This window comes from Trachypithecus francoisi, unplaced genomic scaffold (assembly GCF_009764315.1).
Source record: "Trachypithecus francoisi isolate TF-2019V2 unplaced genomic scaffold, Tfra_2.0 Lachesis_group11, whole genome shotgun sequence".
Lineage (NCBI taxonomy): Eukaryota > Metazoa > Chordata > Mammalia > Primates > Cercopithecidae > Trachypithecus > Trachypithecus francoisi.
Genome location: NW_022681456.1, coordinates 84,115,575 through 84,136,514, shown reverse-complemented (window position 1 = coordinate 84,136,514; position 20,940 = coordinate 84,115,575). Strand labels below are relative to the sequence as shown.

The 20,940-nt window shown below is 43.0% G+C and overlaps 1 protein-coding gene and 1 non-coding gene across 4 annotated transcripts in view; both read right to left on the bottom strand.

Moving 5' to 3' along the window:
- Window positions 1–20,940, bottom strand: part of LIMA1 (LIM domain and actin binding 1) — a 103,728-nt gene that overhangs the window by 61,924 nt on the left and 20,864 nt on the right. For 2 of the 3 annotated variants that reach the window (XM_033222118.1, XM_033222119.1), the window contains exon 2: window positions 7,748–7,889. In XM_033222118.1, coding sequence (XP_033078009.1) covers window positions 7,748–7,866 — 119 coding nt within the window. In that variant the 5' untranslated portion in view covers window positions 7,867–7,889. Of the gene's footprint in view, window positions 1–7,747; window positions 7,890–8,975; window positions 9,035–20,940 lie in introns of those variants that run through there. The other variant, XM_033222120.1, reaches the window with a different exon arrangement.
- On the bottom strand, window positions 15,926–16,033 carry LOC117091166. The gene has a single exon (XR_004440285.1). It is a non-coding gene; the product is annotated as a U6 spliceosomal RNA (small nuclear RNA).

The window sequence follows — 20,940 nt, the reverse complement described above, 5'->3', positions numbered from 1 at the left end:
AGAAAGGCTCTACACCACCACTTTCTTCCAAGTTCAATCCTTGGTACTTTTATATTTTGTACTCTTAGATTGCCACAAGACTGGGGCTCAATACTTCTGAATTCAGTGTTCAGGCCTCAGACTTTTCTCAGAGGCCCTTACAGCAACTAGCATTCTTCTGACACAAAATGTGAAGGACACAAAATGGTGGCACCATTTTGAAGATTCAAATTTGAGAAAATAAAACACTTGCAATAAAATTTCTGTAATTAAAATCTTGTTCCTCTTTCCTTCCCAGATTTTTTTTTTTTGAGACAGAGTCTTGCTCTGTCGCCCAGGCTGGAGTACAGTGGCACGATCTTGGCTCACTGCAAACTCTGCCTCCCAGGTTCACGCCATTCTCCTTCCTCAGTAGCTGGGACTACAGGCACCCGCCATCACGCCCGGCTAATTTTTTCTATTTTTTTTTTTTTTTTTTGAGACGGAGTCTCGCTCTGTCACCCAGGCTGGAGTGCAGTGGCCGGATCTCAGCTCACTGCAAGCTCCGCCTCCTGGGTTCACGCCATTCTCCTGCCTCAGCCTCCCGAGTAGCTGGGACTACAGGCGTCTGCCATCTCACCCGGCTAGTTTTTTGTATTTTAGTAGAGACAGGGTTTCACCGTGTTAGCCAGGATGGTCTCGATCTCCTGACCTCGTGATCCGCCCGTCTCGGCCTCCCAAAGTGCTGAGATTACAGGCTTGAGCCACCGCGCCCGGCCTTAATTTTTTCTATTTTTTAGTAGAGACAGGGTTTCACCATGTTAGCCAGGATGGTCTTGATCTCCTGACCTCGTGATCCGCCTGCCTTGGCCTCCCAAAGTGCTGGGGATTACAGGCGTGAGCCACCCCGTCCGGCCCACATAAGGAATTTGATCTTGCAACTGCTCACTAATGCTCAGCTGTGGGGCAGGCAGCTGATGGAAGATGCTAAAATTATCTGGGGAGTAATAACAGTGTCTCAAATTTTTCTGAGGCCAGAAAACAGAGTTCCTGAGCCATGACTCTTGCTTGTATGCCCTCAAATAGAGCAAAGGGAATGCTGAGCCAAAGAGGGAAAACGGAAACTCCCAAGGTTTAGGCAATGTATTTTCTTCTGGAAAAATTTCACCACTAAAATGTTACAGAGAAGCAAAAGAAGAGGAAGTTAACCAGGCCAACTTGAAGGTCAACTTTTTTCTTATTGAAGGAAGAATAGTCACAAAAAACTAAATATGAACGCTCTTTTTAAGATAGGTTCTCACTCTGTCACCCAGGCTGGAGGGCAGTGGTGCAATCACAGTTCACTGCGTCCTTGAGCTTCTGGACTCAAGTGATCCTCTCAACCCGGCCTCCTCCTCTTTCATGGAACTAGGAATGGGTGAAGTTGTAACAAAAACAGGAGCAGCTGTGATAAGGTAGAGGCATGCTGGCAGGGGGTGAGCTTAGGGGTCTTCGTGTTGTGTTCATCAGTTTTACCATCTTGGTGTGTGACCTTCAGTCACAATTGTTAATCCTCAAGCTCCTAATCTGTCAGAGTGGGGCAAATGCTAGCCAGATCAGTGGTTTCAAGCTCTGCTAGCTGCAGAACCCTCTCTTCAAATGCTGTCTTATGTAGAACCTAACCTTTACAAGGGATCAAAGCAGGATTGCTGGAATGGAAAATCTAAAGGGCTGGGCCTGGGATCTGGGCCTGGGCTCAGCCCTTAGGGTGTTCCAGTTGTTGGAGAACTGGCCCTGAGATTCCTCTGAAGACCGCAATTAAGATAGTTTAAAAACTACCAGGCTAGATTCTCTTTAATTCCAAAAATGTATGAGTCAAACAAATTCCACCCAAAGAGTCAACTGTTATCAAATGAAGGATTATATTATGCTGAAGTCAGTGGTGAGTGAAACCAAAGCTAGCTGTTCAAATGGACGTATCAATAGGAACTACTTACCTCAAATGTATTGACTGTTATAGAGGCTTAGTCAGAAAAATAAGTCTACAGCTACAAAGGACCATGGGACACAAGCTCTGCTGCTAGAAAAAGTACTCTTCTATACATACAAACATAAAAAGCACTGTTAGCAATTAGAAAGTAAAGCTGACTTATCTACAAACATCAGCCAGATTAAGCTTCCTCCAAACATCACTTTCATATTAATCTCTGATCAGAGACCTCCTAAGTTTTCCTACTGTTTTTAGCTAGGCTTGTATAGGACTTACTATTTGCAAACCCCATAATATAAAGCCACTAGGTGTTGGAAACAGACATTAGTATATGCTTTGTGGAAAACAGTCCTGTAGTCTACAGCCATACCACCCTGAATGCGCCTGATCTCAACTGATCTTGGAAAATAGTCCTGCAGTCTTCTTTGGGAAGCTACAGTGAGTGAACCTTAAAAACCTTAAGTAATATTAGCAACGTGTTTCCACTGAGTATAAAACCTAGAACAGAAATCCAGGCTGATTTCCTGGTTTTCACTCCCATCAGTATAAACCACCACCTGTCCTACTTCTATGTCTTTACCTCCTGTTGCTCCCCTTCCTCTGGAATGTCTCCAGCATTCTCCAAGCCTACCAAATGACTCTATTCATCTTTCCAAACCAGTTCCATATGTTAAGCACATCAGAAGAAAAATATGTAACAGGAACAAACTCAAATATTAATTTGAACAGGTTACTTCCTTTGCCTCAGTTTTCTCAACTATAAAAGAGGGGTAAAGCCCCTTCCTCATATAGTTTTTGTTAGGATTTGAAATAGTATATATTTTATATATTTCTTTTCTTTTTTTTTTTTTTCCTGACACAGAGTCTCACTCGGTTGCCCAGGCTGGAGTGCAGTGGCGTGATCTTGGCTCACCACAACCTCTGCCTCCCAGGCTCCAGTGATTCTTCCACCTCAGCCTCCCAAGTAGCTGGGATTACAGCTGCGCACCACCACCGCCCAGCTAAATTTTTGTATTTTTTTGTATTATTATATTTTGAGACAGAGTCTCGCTCTGTAGCCCAGGCTGGAGTACGGTGGTGTGATCTCGGCTCACTGCTACCTCCGCCTCCCGGGTCCCGGTTAAGCAATTCTCCTGCCTCAGCCTCCCAAGTAGCTGGAATTACAGGCACGGGCCACCATGCCCAGCTAATTTTTGTATTTTTTAGTAGAGACAGGGTTTCACCATGTTGGCCAGGCTGGTCTTGAACTCCTGACCTTGTGATCTGTCCACCTCAGCCTCCCAAAGTGCTGGGATTACAGGCGTAAGCCATCGCGCCCAGCCGTTTTTCTGTATTTTTAGTAGAGATGGGGTTTCACCATGTTGGCCAGGCTTGTCTTGAACTCCTGACCTTAAATGATCCACCTGCCATGGCCTCCCAAAGTGCTGGGATTACAGACATGAGCCAGTGCGCCTGGCCAAAATAGTACGTGTTTCTGTCAAGGGTCTAGCATGGTGGCACACTGATTCTAATTAACGGGTTCAGGATTGACAGTTTTGCAATCCTTTCAGCCTTCATGGAGAAAAGACAGTGAACCTAGTATACCATGAGAAGGAACTGTGAGATCCCTCTGCATTTTCTCTCTGCAAGATTAAGAAGGCCCTAAAAGTTGGAAGCCTTTTCCAACTTCTTAACTCTCCTTCGTGGTACTATAAGACCCAAATCCTAATGAAAACTGGCTGGGCTGGACAATGACAGAATAGGGTGGTGAGAAAGGCACTGGGGAAGAGGTGAGAGCCTCACTGAAGTGACTGATTTGGGCAAGGAAGATAGTGAGGCCAGGAAGGGGACTGACATCCAGTGCTGGGTGTCCTGGTGAAGTCAAAACACAGGGTCACTGGGAATAAGAGTTAAACAAGTGGAAAAATAGGAGGCTGCAATCAAACAGTAGGTTCTCCAAATGCACCATTTCAGAGAAGGATTCTGAGTGATGATAGGTTGAGACTGGAGGCAGAGGCATGGGAGACAATATGCAGGTTGCAGAAACGGGGAAGATAAAGAAATTATGAGTCCAGGTCGGGTGCAGTGGTTCACACCTGTAATCCCAGCACTTTGGGAGGCTGAGGCAGGAGGATCGCTTGAATCGAGGAGTTCGAGACCAGCCTGAGCAACATAGCGAGACACTGTCTTTACAAAAAATAAAAAATTAGATGGGCATGGTGGTGCATGCCCATGGTCCTAGCTACTTGGGAGGCTGAGGCAGGAGGACTGCTTGAGCCTGGGAGGTCGAGTCTGCAGTGAACCATAATTGTGCCACTACACTCTAGCCTGGGTGACAGAGTAAGACCCAGTCACGAAAAAAAAAAAAAAAAGAGAAAGAAGAAAGAAAAGAAATTATGAGTCCAAAGTATCAGACAGGTCACTGATGTGGACCCAATGATTCTTCAATGAGGACACCATTGGCACCAATGGCCCAGGGGGACATTTAGACATGTGTTAGAATCTTGTTGGGTTTTCTCTCCATCACTTTTTTTTTTTTTCTTTTTTGGTTGTCACAATGTTATGGGTTCATTTAGAGGAGGGCATCATGATGAATATCCTGCATGGGGAAGATCTGCCTCACCCCAAATGCTATAGCACCCTCAATGAGAAACACTAAAAAAAAAAAAATGTTAGAAGCCAGCATCCCCTGGAGGCTAGCACGCCACTGCAATGAAGGGGAGGATAAGAGTGCAGTATAGTTAGATGTGAGCCTGAAAGCACATGTCTCGAACTTCAGAAGCAGGCACGAGAAACAATGAATGGGAAACAGTATGGAGATATAGGAGAGTAGCAACCCTGGCCCCCAAAATATTTCAGGGAAGCATGTGCAGAAAGGGCAGGCAGCCAGGCCGGGTGCAGTGGCTCATGCCTGTAATCCCTAGCACTTTGGGAAGTCAAGGTAGGCGGATCATGATGTCAGGAGTTCAAGACCAGCCTGACCAATATGATGAAATCCCATCTCTACTAAAAGTACAAAAATTAGTCGGGCGTGGTGATGTGTGCCTGTAATCCCAGCTACTCGGGAGGCTGAGGCAGGAGAATCGCTTGAACCCAGGAGGCGGAGGTTGCGGTGAGCTGAGATCGCATAACTGCACTCCAGTCTGGGCGACAGAGCGAGACTCCATCTCAAAAAAAAAAAAAAAAAAGAAAGAGCAGGCAGCCACTGCTCAAACACAGAATGCATGTCATGCATGTCAAGGGAAAGCCAAGTTTAGTTAAAGACAGGTGGGGCTAAAGAGGGTGAAAAGGGTAAGAATGTGGAGAAGTTTCTCTGCAGAACAGGGAGTTTCCAAGTCCCATTAATCACATCTCAACACTGTCTGATATCCTTCTCTTTCCCTCTATCCCTGTTCCCCCTTGACCCCCAACAGCTTTCACTTGGGTTCCCAAGAGAGCCTCATAAATTGTCTCCACATTACCAATCTCTCATCTTTCTAACATAGCTTTACACTCTTGCCAGAAGCCTCCTTCTAAAATACCAGTCTGATCGTGTCACTCTCCCCACATGAAAACCAATTGTGTTCACTGGTTTTCTTACTAAATCCTAACCTTAGCAGAGCATCCGAGGTCTTCCATCTGGCCCTAAATGAATTACACCAGTTCCTTCTCCCTTTTGTATTTCTCCATGCCAGACTGCTTGCTTTCCTATTCCCTTTATCATGTTCAGCTTCCATAATCCTTTGCTTCAGTCTCCTTAGACTTGACTCATTCCGCTTCATGTTCAAGTTCACTGCTTTGACTCCACAAGTCCATCTCTTCCACTACCAGGGCTTCTTAAACTTCCCTGAAGGTAAAAATTACCTAGGATACTTGTTAAAAACATAATTTCCTGGACTCTATCCACATATACCGAATCAGAATATAGGATGATTTTAAAACATGTCCAGGCCAGGCACAGTGGTGCATGTCTATAGTCCCAGCTACTCAGAAGGCAGGGGCAGGAGGATCGCTTGAGCCCAGGAGTTTAAGGGTGCAGTGAGCCGTGGCCACACCACTGCACTCCAGCCTGGGTGACAGAGTGAAACCCCGTCTCAACATTTTTTTTTAATTAAAAAAATTTAAAATGTCCAAAATTCTGACATTCCTCCTATCACAGAAGGTGGAGTCAAATTGCCCTCCTCCAAAATGAGTCAGCTTTAGTGACTCACTTCTAATGAAGTGAATGTGGTAAAAGTGATACTGTATGACTTCCGAGGCTAGGTCATAAAAGGCAACACAACTTTGAACTCCCTCTTTTGTTCCCTCCTTCCCTCTGTCTCTGGATGCTTGCCCTGGGAACTGAGCCAGCAAGCCAAACAGCCACATGGAATGGCCATGTGTAGGTATTCCTACCATGGCCCCAGCTGAGATCCCACATGACAGCATCAACCGCCTGACTTGTGCGCCAGCCAGCCTTTTGATGATTATGGCTCCCAGCCTTTGGGTCACCCTGGCTGATGCTGAGTACAGCAGAGATCCTGCCCAAACTGGAGATTCAAAAGCAAAATAAATTCTGTAATTATTATTATTATTATTTTTTTTTTTGAGACGGAGTCTCGCTCTGTCGCCCAGGCTACAGTGCTGTGGCCGGATCTCAGCTCACTGCAAGCTCCGCCTCCCGGGTTCCCGCCATTCTCCTGCCTCAGCCTCCCGAGTAGCTGGGACTACAGGCACCCGCCACCTCGCCCGGCTAATTTTTTATATTTTTTAGTAGAGACGGGGTTTCACTGTGTTAGCCAGGATGGTCTCGATCTCCTGACCTCGTGATCCACCCGTCTCGGCCTCCCAAAGTGCTGGGATTACAGGCTTGAGCCACCGCGCCCGGCCATTATTATTATTTTTTAAGACAAGTCTTGCTCTGTCGCCCAGGCTGTAGCGCAGTGGCATGATTTCAGCTTACTGCAACTGCCGCCTCCTGGGTTCAAGCGATTCTCCTGCCTCAGCCTGCTGAGTAGCTGGGACTACGGTACAGGCATGTGCCACCACACCTGATTAATTTTTGTATTTTTAGTAGAGACAGGGTTTCACCATGTTGGCCAGGCTGATCTTGAACTCCTGACCTCAAGTGATTCACCTGCCTCGGCCTCCCAAAGTGCTGGGATTACAGGCTTGAGCCACCGCGCCCGGCCGGATGTGTTCTAACAAAGTTTTATTTACTAATCAGCAGTCAGTGGGCTACAGTATGCCTGTGTAGGTTGCACTTTTCAGCAGAACTTTGTGCAATGATGAAATGTTTCTGTGATGTTCAATACGACAGTCACCAGCAACAAGTAGTTACTGAGCACTTGAAAAGTGATAAATGCAGCTGGTAAACATTTAAAACTAAATTTTCTATGTTATTTAATTGTAATAAACTGAAATAGCCACCTATATAGTGGCTACCACATTGGAAAGTGCAGGTATAGAGAGTGCTTAACCAAATCGAAACTTGCCTCAAAACTCATCTCAACCAGAAAGCCTTCCTGATGAGCTCCTGTCCATGATGCTCTATCTCTTATTCTGTACCTAATCCTCACTCCTATTCATTTTAGACTTGCTGATATTTTGCTTTATAATTATTTCATAATTATCTTTTTAAAAATAATTTTTTGTGCCTATAACTGCTTCTTCCACAAACTAAACAAAAATTCAAAGACATAGAATGTATCTTCTGATTATTACCCTCCTCCTCCTTCTGCACAGTGCCTCATATAGTGTTTAAAATCCAGGAGGCGCCCAATAAAACTATTTTACATAATGTATTTCCTTCACCAATTTCCCTGACAGGTGGCAATGTGTGCCCCAGACAGATGGTCCTTTTGGACCAGGATCAGCACTTACTTGGAGAATATTTCCACAATAGCCGATGACTTGTTCTTGTTGACAAGAGAAAGTTCTTTGGCCGTTACCCTCAATGACAGTGAGGTCCATTGCCGTCTATTAAATGGAGTTGATTCCATCTTGTCTACAGATACTGAAATACCTATGCAATAAAGAAAGTCAGAACATTAGACACAGAAGAGGATTCTCCAGCATCCAAGGATTGACAGTGGTGTGGTAGAGTCCTAAACTTGCAGACCACACTCCTTCACTGTTCTCCCCTAAACTGTGTAACCTTGGTCAAATGATCCAATATCTTTGGGTTGTGGTTTCTTATAAAAGGAGGCCACACCAGATGACCTTTAAGGTCCCTTCCAGTTCCATTTTATGACTGACCCCACTGTGCAAACATCAGTTGGCCTTTCCCTGAACTGAAGTCTGTTCCAAAGTCATATTTGGAGTGAAATGTTCCCCTCTTCTGAATTACATCCCAGGGGAGGTACAATCAGCATTTCAGTAGAGCCAGGTCCAAATTAGTTTCTACCTACATCCAAGTTTCTTTTGGCTGCCCTTTCTCCCCAAGCTCTGCAGCACTGGCCACTCAGTGCCAGGGAGAGAGCTGGGGGCGCAGAGTGGTATAACAGGAAGAGCAGGGCTTTAAGGTGAGACAGACTGGGGAAATCCTAACTTTGTTACCTTGAACATATTATGTAATATTTTCCATTTCACTTTCTTCAGCTAAAAAATAAGGATAATATTTATCTTTAGGAGGTTCTGATACAGATGTAAGGAGATAATATATTTAAAATACTAGATATGTTACAGTAGTATTAAGAGCATTTTAAATATAATTATCATTGACTTTTGTTATAATTCTCATTTTAAAGTCTTTATCAAGGGGAAGTATAATGTACTTTAAGTTCAGGAGACAAACCCTCTTTTCTAACATCCCTTTCAGCCAAAGAATACATAAAGTCATATCCTTGATATCACCTAGTCCCTAGTCCCTACCCATTAATCTGGATCGTTTGGTTATTTTGCCCCACTAATTACCAAAGGAAAGGAGTTCCAACCTTTGTCCAGAAGAGGTGAGATTAGAAATGAGTCAACAGTTTCCTTATTTGAAGAGTGAAAAACATAGATTAAAGTACCACTTTGTTTCTGATCCAGGAGTCTTGAAAACTAAAAAATTATTGTACTGCTAATTCACAGCTTACCAGAAGTAAAAGAAAAATAAAGTACTATTTACAGCTCTTGACAACCGAAGAGCATAACTGATCTGGTAGAATGTATGGTTCATCAGGTACTGCTTTCAATAACCTTGACAACCATAGAACACAGAGGGTATTTAAATCCAGCAACTCAAGCTGCCACTTCACATTAAAAGTCCTGGGTCAGGCTGGGCGTGGTGGCTCACACCTGTAATCCCAACACTTTGGGAGGCCGAGGTGCTGGATCACTTGAGGTCAGGAGTTTAGGACCAGCCTGACCAACATGGTGAAACCCTGTCTCCACTGAAAACACAAAATTAGCTGGGAGTGGTGGCGCATGCCTGTAATCCCAGCAACTTGGGAGGCTGAAGCAGGAAAATTGCTTGAGGCGGAGGTTGCAGTGAGCCAAGATCACACTATTGCACTCCAGCCCAGGCAACAAGGGTGAAACTCCATTAAAAAAAAAAAAAAGGTCCTGGGTCAGGCATGATGGTTCACCTGTAATCCCAGCACTTTGGGAGGATAGCTTGAGGCCAGGAGCTTGAGACCAGCCTAGGTAATATAGCAAGACCCCCTCTTCTCTACAAAAAATTAAAAATTAGCTGGGTGTAGTGGCACACACCTGTAGTCTAGTTACTAGGCCCAGGAGTTGGAGGCTACAATGAGCTATGAATTGCGCCACTGGACTCCAGCCTGGGTGACAGACCAAGAAGTTCTCCCCCATCAAAGGAAAAAAAAAAAAAAAAAGAGTCCTGTGATGCAGAATACTACTGTTCCGCATGTAATATTTGTTCTTCCAATGAAATCCTTGTCTGAAAGTAATACTAGTTTTGTTAATGTTTTAATCCTCATGTTAGAAGGCATAGTATGCCCTTTAATGGTAAGGAGCTCTGGGTTAGAGACAGATAAGTCTAAGTGGGAACGTTGGCCTCATCACTTAATAAAAAGTTTCCCTAAAACTTAGATTTCTCATCCATAATAACAGCACTTACTTCACAGTATTCTCACGAAAAATAAATAAGATAAAGAAGAAAAGATCCTGATACAGAATAAGTAAGCAATAAATGTTACTGTTTAGTATTTTAACTGTTTTCTTCCTGGACAAAATAATCATTAAGTCTACACAGGTACTTTGCAATAAACTGGAAAGTACCAAAGAATACATGACACCTATTTGTCTATCTGGTATTTAACTGGCAGACTCACCAAACAATGCCAGCCCCTTCTCTAAGATAAAAAAGACACAGGAGCAACAAATATTTCAGCTGAACTTAACTATATAAAACTATCATAGTTTTTTTGAACTCTGTAAGGCAAGTTAAGGAAATGCTGATGAATGCTTTAAGATATTATTTGGTAGAAATATACTACCAATATAGGTGTGGGTATAAATACTGTCAGTTCTTTCATAAAGATCAACTCTGGATCAAATGGAAAAAAAAATATACAAGATACGTTTGCAGGCCGGGTACAGTGGCTCACAACTGTGATCCCAGCACTTTGGGAGGCCGAGGCAGACAGATCACTTGAGGTCAGGGGTCGGAGACCAGCCTGACCAACATGGTGAAACCCCGACTCTACTAAAAACACAAAAGTTAGCCAGGTGTGGTGGTACACCCCTGTAATCCCAACTACTTGGGAGGCTGAGGCAGGAGAATCACTTGAACCCTGGAGGGCAGAGGATGCAGTGAGCTGAGATCGTGCCACTGCCCTCCAGCCTGGGTGACAGAGTGAGTGAGACTCCATCTCAAAAAAAAAAAAAAAGAAAAAAAGATATGTTTGTAAAAAAGGAAACGGATTTATTATTTGAGAGACCAAGCATGATACAGAAAAAAAAAAAGGTTAACTCCCAAGTCTAAGTCTATGGTTTTGATTACTCCCAGCCAGAAAGTTAAGGAAAGTCAGAACATCTATTTTGGTATACAGCTAGGAGAGGCACACCTTACACTCAGGGAATGAAATGACTCTCACCCTGACCATACTTGTCTTCACAGAAGCATAATGTTATTTCTCAGCAATGTGATTAGTACCTATGAAACAGATAAAGGTGAGAATCAATACATGATTTTTGATAGACTCTGGTACCAGGTTATTGAATAACTACTTCCTATGAGATGTAGGGAGAGGTCCCTGCCTGAATGGTGTGCATAATCTACTGTGCTTGTTGACATATACACAAATATTTATAGTACAAGACAGACTGTGGTTAGAGGCTACTCATGGTCTAAGAATACAATACCTGATTTTCTGGCTTTGTGAGAGGGAAAGGAAAAGACATCAGATGACTTGGGACTTACAGAATGGGCAGAATTTCATCAAAGTGAAGGCAGGAGGAGGAAAGGAGGAGGAAGGAGGAGAATAGCATTAGCACCTTTGGGGAGTCAGTTAAACTCCAAGTGCAAGAGAAGTTGAAGATAGACAAGACTTGACTGGGCGTGGTGGCTCACGCCTGTAATCCCAGCACTTTGGGAGGCTGAGGCAGGTGGATCACCTGAGGTCAGGAGTTCGAGACCAGCCTGCCCAAGATGGCGAAACCCCGTCTCTACTAGAAATACAAAAAATTAGCTGGGTGTGGTGGCACGTGCCTGTAATCCCAGCTACTTGGAAGGCTGAGGCAAGAGACTCGTTTGAACCCGGGAGGCGGAGGTTGCAGTGAGCCGAGATTGCGCCACTGCACTCCAGCCTGGGAGACAAGAGCAACACTCTGTCTCAAAAAAAAGACACAATGGGGTCTGACTGGGAAGAAAAACATGCTAAGGAGTTTGGGTCATATTCCAATAGCAGGAAGAATTCACTCGTGCGTGATCAGAGATGAGGTCTAATCTTAATATGCTATTTACTTAGCACATGCACGGCTTTTATAAAAAAAAAAATTTCTGAGTCTCAATATCCACACCTGTAAGATAAGATCTCTGTAGTGGATTAACCAGTCTCTCTGGTGGAACACATAAAGTTTCTGAAAAAGCATGTAACATGACTAACATCATATTTTAAAATATTATTCAGCAGTGGTGTGCAACTTGCTAAAAGGAAAAAAGACTGGAGTCTAAATTACTAGTCAAGAAGATCCTAAAACTAAGTGAGAGGTAATCAAGGTTTAAATTCATGAATTAAATTAGGGTAGGTGGAAATGGGAAAGTAGGAAGAGAGAAACTGACAGTTCTTAGAATAAAATGAACTTAGGGTAAAAGAGAATCAAAGCTGGCATCATCAAACCTGAATGACTGGAAGGCTGATGATTCCATTAACAGAGACAATAAATATAGAAAGAAGAGGGAAAATGATGAGTGTTGATTTACACATGTTGAGATATACATGTCAGCAAGAGAAATCCAAGTGATATACAACAGGAAACTACAAATTCAAAGCTAAAGTTAGAAATTCAACTCTTGGAATTTTTAGGAAGATTTTAAGACACTTACTTTATGCGAAGCATATATCTCAATCCTCATAATCATTCTACAGGATTGGTTTTATTGTCTTATATTTATGATGATGAAATTGAGATCAGACATATTAACTTTACAAAGATCACTCAGCTATAAAGTAGCAGAGCTGGGATTCAAATGCATATTCTGTTCGATTCCAAAGTCCATTTTCTTTCAACTACAATTAATGAAGAGTGATTAAAACCATCACTTTTAGCTAATGCAGAAAACCAGGTAGAAAAATCCCTGAACCACCTATCTGAAAACCCATACAAATTATGTTTCAGTAAGAGAATAGTGGTGAGTATCTTCCCAGAGTGGTGAATATCAGAGATAATCATTCCTGCTTTCAGGGAAACTTAAAAGTTATCCTGGGCCCACTTGGAATACCCTCCATTGTAGGTAAGTATCTGGCTTTCATAGGCCTGCATTAAAGGTGTGGTATTGGGGCCGGGCGCGGTGGCTCATGCCTGTAATCCTAGCACTTTGGGAGGCTGAGGCAGGAGGATCACCTGAGGTCAGGAGTTCAGGATCCAGTCTGGCCAAGGTAGCGAAATCCTGTCTTTACCAAACATACACAAAAGTAGCCAGGCATGGTGGCAGGCAACTGTAATCCCAGCTACTTGGGAGGCTGAGGCAGGACAATTGCTTGAACCCAGGAAGCAGAGGTTGCAGTGAGTCAAGATCGTGCCATTGCACTCCAGCGTAGGCGACAGAGCGAGACTCCGTCTCAAAAAAAAAAAAGAAAGGTATATTATCTCTCCCCACCCACCCAGTCTCTCTGAGTTCCATTTTCAGACTTTTAGACTCCAAAACACATTCTCTTCAGTCACATGCATTCTATTACCACATGAACTGTGAAGAACTGCTGGATTGGAAGACAGTTGGCTGCAAGAGTTAAAAGAAACATATAACAAAAATAAACAGATTTTTAGCTTCAGAGACTAGAAGGATTGTCGCATGACAAATAAATGGTATACATAGAAAGGGGAACTGTTTGCTGAGAAGATGCCTTCAGTTTCAGATACAAATGGTAGATTTTTTTCATCAACAAAGTAGCTCAGAAATCAAGTAACCAAATCCCCATTTTTACAGTGAGGAAACCGAGACACATAAAGGTTCAATCATTTTCCCAAAGTCACCAGGTGGTTAGTATTAGAGCTAGAATTCTAACTCCCAGGATCAATGTTCTTTTATCAAACCAGGTAGCTTGAGATGGGCCACTAAACTGTCCTAGGGTGAGCTGTGGCTTGGAGATAAAGATCTCTCGAACAAAGGTCCTTGAAAAGTTGAAAAGTGACTCACTGGGAAATCTGCCCCAGGTATCTGCTTCCTCAAGCTATTGCTTAGGGTGAGGCCAGTAACTGCTCCAGGAAACCTATTCTAATAAATTCATTTACAGACTCTCCTGACCAAGGGAACTGTCTCTCAGAAACCAGGCTTGGGGCCGGGCGCGGTGGCTCAAGCCTGTAATCCTAGCACTTTGGGAGGCCGAGACGGGTGGATCACAAGGTCAGGAGATCGAGACCATCCTGGCTAACATGGTGAAACCCCGTCTCTACTAAAAAATACAAAAAACTAGCCGGGTGAGGTGGCGGGCGCCTGTAGTCCCAGCTACTTGGGAGGCTGAGGCAGGAGAATGGCGTAAACCCGGGAGGCGGAGCTTGCAGTGAGCTGAGATCTGGCCACTGCACTCCAGCCTGGGCGACAGAGCGAGACTCCGTCTCAAAAAAAAAAAAAAAAAAAAAAAAAAAGAAACCAGGCTTGGACAAAAACAGCTGGGCGCAGTAGCTCACGCCTGTAATCCCAGCACTTTGGGAGGCTTAGGTGGGTGGATCACTTAAGTTCAGGAGTTTGAGGCCAGCCTGGCCAACATGGTAAAATCCTGTCTCTACCAAAAATACAAAAATTAGCCAGGCATGGTGGTGCGTGCCTGTAATTCCAGCTACTCGGGAGGGTGAGGCAGAAGAATTTCTCGACCCCGGAGGCAGAGGTTGCAGTGAGCCAAGATTGTGTCACTGCACTCCAGCTTGGGCAACAGCACAAGACTCTGTCTCAAAACCAAAAAAAAAAAAAAACACCAAACCAAACCAAAAAATAAATTGCAGAGCTGGCCCTGCAACCAGCCCTCCCCAAGCCACTAACAAAATCCTGTTCTTATATATCTGATCTCAGTGGCCTCTCTTTTTTATCTGCTGAGATGGTTACTTATTCAAGAAGTATGGCTTCCTGAACATAGCCTCAGAAAATTAGAATGAAGTAAAAACTACAAACTCACTTATGAAGAAAAAATGGGCCAGGTATAGTGGCTCATGCCTGTAATCCCAGCACTTTGGGAGGCCGAGGCAGGCAGATCACATGAGCTCAGGAGTTTGAGACCAGCCTGAGCAACATGGCGAAACTCTGTCTCTACAAAAAAAATACAGCAAACTATCTGGGCATGGTGGTGTGTCTGTAGTCCCAGCTACTCAGGAGGCTGAGGTGGGAGGATCACTTGAGCCCTGGAGATTAAGGTTGCAGTGAGCCGTGACCACACCACTATACTCTACCTGGACTATAGAGCCAGACCCTGTCAAAAAAAAAAAAAGACAAAAAAAAAAAAAGAAACAAAAAGAAAAGAAAAGGAAAGAAAAGAAAAGAGAAGAGAAGAAAAAGGCCAGGTGCGGTGGCTCACGCCTGTAAGCCCAGCACTTTGGGAGGCCGAGGCAGGCGGATCACGAGGTCAGGAGATAGAGACCATCCTGGCTAACATGGTAAAACCCCGTCTCTACTAAAAATACAAAAAATTAGCCGGGCTTGGTGGCAGGCACGTGTAGTCTCAGCTACTTGGGAGGCTGAGGCAGGAGAATGGCGTGAACCCGGGAGGCGGAGCTTGCAGTGAGCCAAGACTGCCCCACTGCCCCTGGGCGACTGAGCGAGACTCCGTCTCAAAAAAAGAAAAGAAAAAGATTATTTTTAAGAAATAGATTGTAGAGTTTTAAAGTTTTTCTACCAACAACTCTTCCCAATTTGAATGTCATCAGGTAAAAGGGAGCAATTAAAAGAAAAAAAAAAAACCTAAAATACTTCAAGTTGCAAAGGGGAATTTTAAATAAAAGTAACATGAAATATGTTGCTACATAATGTTTTTTTCAGAAAATTACATTTATTTCTAAGTTTATATTTCTGTACAAAAATAGTGACTAAATTCACATTCTTGAACATTTTTTGGAAGTTAATAGTTATTTATTTATTTTTAGACGGAGTCTCGCTCTGTCGCCAGGCTGGAGTGCAGTGGCATGATCTCGGCTCACTGCAACCTCCGCCTCCCAGGTTCAAGCAATTCTCCTGCCTCAGCCTCCTGGGTAGCTGGGATTACAGGCACGTGCCACCACTCGGCTAATTTTTTTTGTATTTTTAGTAGAGATGGGGTTTCACCATGTTGGTCAGACTGGTCTTGAACTTCTGACCTTGTGATCTGCCCGCCTCAGGCTTCCAAAGTGCTGGCATTACAGGCGTGAGCCACCGCGCCTGGCTGGAAGTTAGTAGTTCTTTAACTTTTCTTTTTTAACGTTATTTTTTTAAACATGGACTGCTTCACAAATTTGTGTGTTAACCTCACACAGGGACCATGCTGATCTTCTCTGTATCATTTCAACTTCAGTATATGTATGACTGAGTGAGCACTCACCTTTTATTTTGAAACAATTTCATACATAAGACTTGCAAAAATAGTACAAGAGTTCCCATATACACTTCACCTAGCTTTATCTTATATTACTATACTACAGTTAGCAAAACTAAGAAATGAGCACTGGTACAATACTATTAACTATAGACTTTATTGAAATTCCACCAGTTTTTTCATTAACGTCTTGTTTCTGTTTCAGGATCATACACTGCATTTAGTTGTCGTGTCTTCCTAAGTCTCCCCCAATCTATGACAGTTACTCTGCTTTTCCTTGTCTTTCATGAGCTTGATATTGTTGAAACTATTGGTCAGATATTATGTAGAATGTTCCTCAATTTGGGTTTCTTGGTTTCTCCAATAAAATAGAATCAAGACTCCTTGGAGAAGTGGTTGATTCCAGAGCTGGGGAAGGGCAAATACAAGATCAGCCTGGAAAATCTTGCAATACTCAAAAAACAAAAAGTTTTTTTGAAAAACATGATGTTTTCTCGGATTAGATTGAGATTATAAATGCTTGAAAAGAATAATCCAGAGCTGATGTGCCCTTCACAGTGCATCATATCAAAGGGTACATGACGTTGATGTGATGTCTTATTACTCATGACATTAGCTTTGATCACATGGTTAACGTGGTATATCAGTTTCTCCTCTGTAAAGTTATTATTTGTTTTCCCTTTGTAATTCATAAATATTGTGAGGGAAAACTTTGACTCTGCTTCTCCTTAAACTTTTTCCCATTAATTTTAGCACTCATGGGTGGGTCCTGCTTATGGCAATTATTACTGGTATTCTAATGGTGATTTTCTGTTACTCTCATCCTTTCTGCATTGATTAATTGAAATTCTTCTATAAGGAAGATTTGTTCTCCCTCATTTATTCAACCATTTACTTATTATTATTTTTATTATAATAGAGATGAAGTCTCCCTATGTTGTCCAGGCTGGTCTCAAATTCCTGAGCTCAGATGATGTTGAAGGCGGAAAGAGTGAGGGTCGTGATCAACTCAGTATACCACTGGAGGCTATATGAGTAAACAGCAAACTGTTCTCATGAATGCAGAATGTTAGCAAACTGACAAACTGCATCTGCCACCCAGAAGGAATGCTGAGGGCAGTCACCACAGCAGTGTTTCTTGTGATTAGGCATAATTGATGCCTGTTAACAGTAATATGAACCTGTGATCAATTAAGCAGTTGACCAATCATTACCTCCTCTTCCCTGCTCTTTCTACCAATAAATACCAAGGGCTGTGGAAGCTCAGTGGGCTGCCTTTGCTCACTAGAAGCAGGGAACTCTCTTTTTCTTCCTCTGGCCCCTTCCTTTAAAATAGTTACTTTTGTTTTAAGTTTTCATTTCTGCTTAGTTCAGTCTCATAATGACGGTCTCAAGTAGTAACAGTAGTAACTGTCATAGTGATGGTCTCAAGTAGTAACCTTGGCAGTATGCCACAAGATGATCTTCCTGCTTCGGCCCCCCCAAAGTGCTAGGATTACAGGCACGAGCCACCACGTCCAGCCCAACCATTTATTTATACCAGTATGGTTTCATAGATAGTTATTTTATTCCCTGTGTTATAATCCAACACTATCCTTATTTTGTTGCTCAAATTGTTCCAGCTCTGGCCATTTGGAGTTTTTCGGCTTGGCTCCTGTGTTCTCTCAACTTGCCCTGTTTTTTGTTTGTTTTGTTTTTAGCACGTCCTTACTTTCTAGCACTACAAGATGTTCCAGGCTCATCTTGTATTTACCATGCCTCAGCTCTGGAATCAACTACTTCCCCAAGGAGCCCTGTTTTCTTTTATGGGAGAAGTTAACATCTGGACACTACTAGTTATGCTCATTGCCACTGAGATGTCACTGCTTCCAGGCTCTCTTAGTGGACAAAACCAAGAATTATATGTGTGTATACTGACCCATGTATACACACTTTGTGTGTGTGTGTGTGTGACAGAATCCACTGTCACCCAGGCTGGACTGCAGTGGTGCAATCACTGCTCACTGCAACCCACCTCCTGAGCACAAATTATCCTCCCACCTCAGCCTGCCGAGTAGCTGGGACTAGACACATGCCACCACGCCTGGCTAATATTTTAAACTTTTTTGTAGAGACAGAGTCTCCCCATATTGTCCAGGCTTGTGTCAAACTCCTGGGCCCAAGTGATCCTCACACCTCAGCCTCCCAAAGTGCTGGGATTATAGGTGTGAGCCACTGCACTTGGCCTATACGCACACATTTCTTTGTTTAGCTCTATATCTATCTATACTTTTTTTTTTTTTTTTTCCTGAGGCGGAGTCTCACTCTGTCGCCAGGCTGGAGTGCAGTGGTGCGATCTCGGCTCACTGCAACCTCCACCTCCCGGGTTCAAGCGATTCTCCTGCCTCAGCCTTCTGAGTAGCTGGGACTACAGGCATGCACCACCACACCCGACTAATTTTTGTATTTTTAGTACAGACAAGATTTCACCATGTTGGCCAGGATGGTCTCAATCTCTTGACCTCGTTGTCTACCCACCTCAGCCTCCCAAAGTGTTGGGATTACAGGTATGAGTCACCGTGCCTGGCCCTATACATATTTTATAAACTATAAATTCATCCTGACACTTCTGACTCCAATCCAGCATCACAAGGTTCAGTCTAGTATTCCCTCTTTGCTTATTTGTAACTTCTTTCTCTGATAGTAAAAAGCCTAACCCCACAGAACTTTGATTTCTGAAAAGAGATCTAGAATCTCTAAAATTATGCAATAACCAGCTTCTCCTCCCATGATACACCATATATTTTTTTCACTCCATTTATTTTTTTTTTTTTTTTTTTTTTTTTTTTTTTTTTTTTTTTTTTTTTGAGGCGGAGTCTCGCTCTGTCGCCTGGACTGGAGTGCAGTGGCCGGATCTCAGCTCACTGCAAGCTCCATCTCCAGGTTTACGCCATTCTCCTGCCTCAGCCTCCCGAGTAGCTGGGACTACAGGCGCCGCCACCTCGCCCGGCTAGTTTTTGTATTTTTAGTAGAGGCGGGGTTTCACCGTGTTAGCCAGGATGGTCTTGATCTCCTGACTCGTGATCCGCCGTCTCGGCCTCCAAAGTGCTGGGATTACAGGCTTGAGCCACCGCGCCCGGCCTCACTCCATTTAAATGTTATCCCCTACTCAACCTATTCACCTTAAAAGACTCAAGTGAAAGACCACACATAGCCCTTTTCCAAACTGCCCTAGCCCTATTCCTAATCAGCATAAGTCACTTCCCCTGCCTTATAATAATTTTATAATTCCTACTCAATAGCAAGATACTTGAAGTCAGAGGACAGATCTACTTTGTCTTTTACTCTTCTGACATCTAGTATTTAATACATTGCTTTCTAAATAGAAAGAACTCTATAAATATGCCTTCCATAAAATTGCACATAGCTTTAAATTTTATCTGAAACACAATTAATACAGAAACTGAATGCTTATCCTGGAGTCCCAAGACTAGTGATGAGAAAGCATATATTTTTCAGAACTGTGAATTACCCAGTAATTTTAGCTTATTCAAACTCTCATATAAACTCACAATATAAAAAACTGGAATCACTAAACAACATCAAATATTATAGATAAAAAGTTCACTACTCTATTATTCAGAAACATGAAGATAGACAAGTCTGCAGGCATGTTAGAATAATCACTGCTACTGTTCTTGGAAGAGCTTCAGGTATGTGTAGAAACATGAATCTAGACAATAGGACAATTGTAACATTGACCAAATTCCCAGGGGTCAACAAGAATGTAAATGTTTACATCAGGACAGACTCACTTCAATAATAGTTAATCTCTTTATCTCCTTTTAAGGATATTTTGTGCCTTCAAAAACACTAAGACTCACAGCAAGAGCAACACAAATGACGTGTAATTGAGAAGCAATTCCAATTTTCTCTTGTCTTGCAGAATCCTCTTTTCCTACCTCCACTCTTACTCCCAGGAATCTATAAAGGGTCAGTTTCCCATCTCTGAGTGAGCTCACTTACGCTCAACTCATCAAAAGTCACTTATTCCACATGATTCCCAAAGCTGGATCCTAAGGCCTAACTTTCCTGACTTCCACTCCTAGAGTTTATTTAATTTTTTAATTTTTTATTTGTTTTAGATGGAGTTTCACTCTTGTTGCCCAGACTGGAGTGCAATGGCGCAATCTTGGCTCACTGCAACCTCCACCTCCCGGGTTCAAGTGATTCTCCTGCCTCAGCCTCCTGAGTAGCTGGGATTACAGGTGCTCACCACCTGTAATGAGTTTTTGTATTTTTAGTGGAGATGAGGTTTCACCATGTTGGCCAGGCTGGTCTCGAACTCCTGACCTCTAGTGAGCCACCTGCTTTGGCCTCCCAAAGTGCTGGGATTACAGGCATGAGCAACCGTGCCCAGCCCAGTCCTAGAATTTCTACTCCATGCGGGATAGTTTCATATGTCCAATATGCAACATAACATAACCCGAATCATATGTATTATCCTTTCTTAACCTCTACTCCTCAAATTAAGTTCATTTAATTACAAATCATTTTTCCCCAAAGAATTGGTAAATGAATTTTTGCTTACTTCAAATAACACAAAACATAGTATAACAAAATGTAAATGAAGTTTGAAGTTAAAAAGAGAACTTACAGGCTCTCACTGGGCCTCTAATTGTGGTGACATGTGCAAATTTCTTTACTTCTCTGAGGCATATACCATCACCTACCTTAGCTAGTCAAAAATTCTATATAAAATCCCTACACAGGGACACATAGTGGAAAGAAAATAGCAAGAGGCTAAGAGGATGGGGGCATGGATTAGAATCTAGCTGTTGAGATCTCCCACCACTAACTAGCTGAGTGATCTTGGGCAAGTTGTTAAACTGAGTTTCCTCATCTATAAATTAAGGATAAAAGAAACTACTT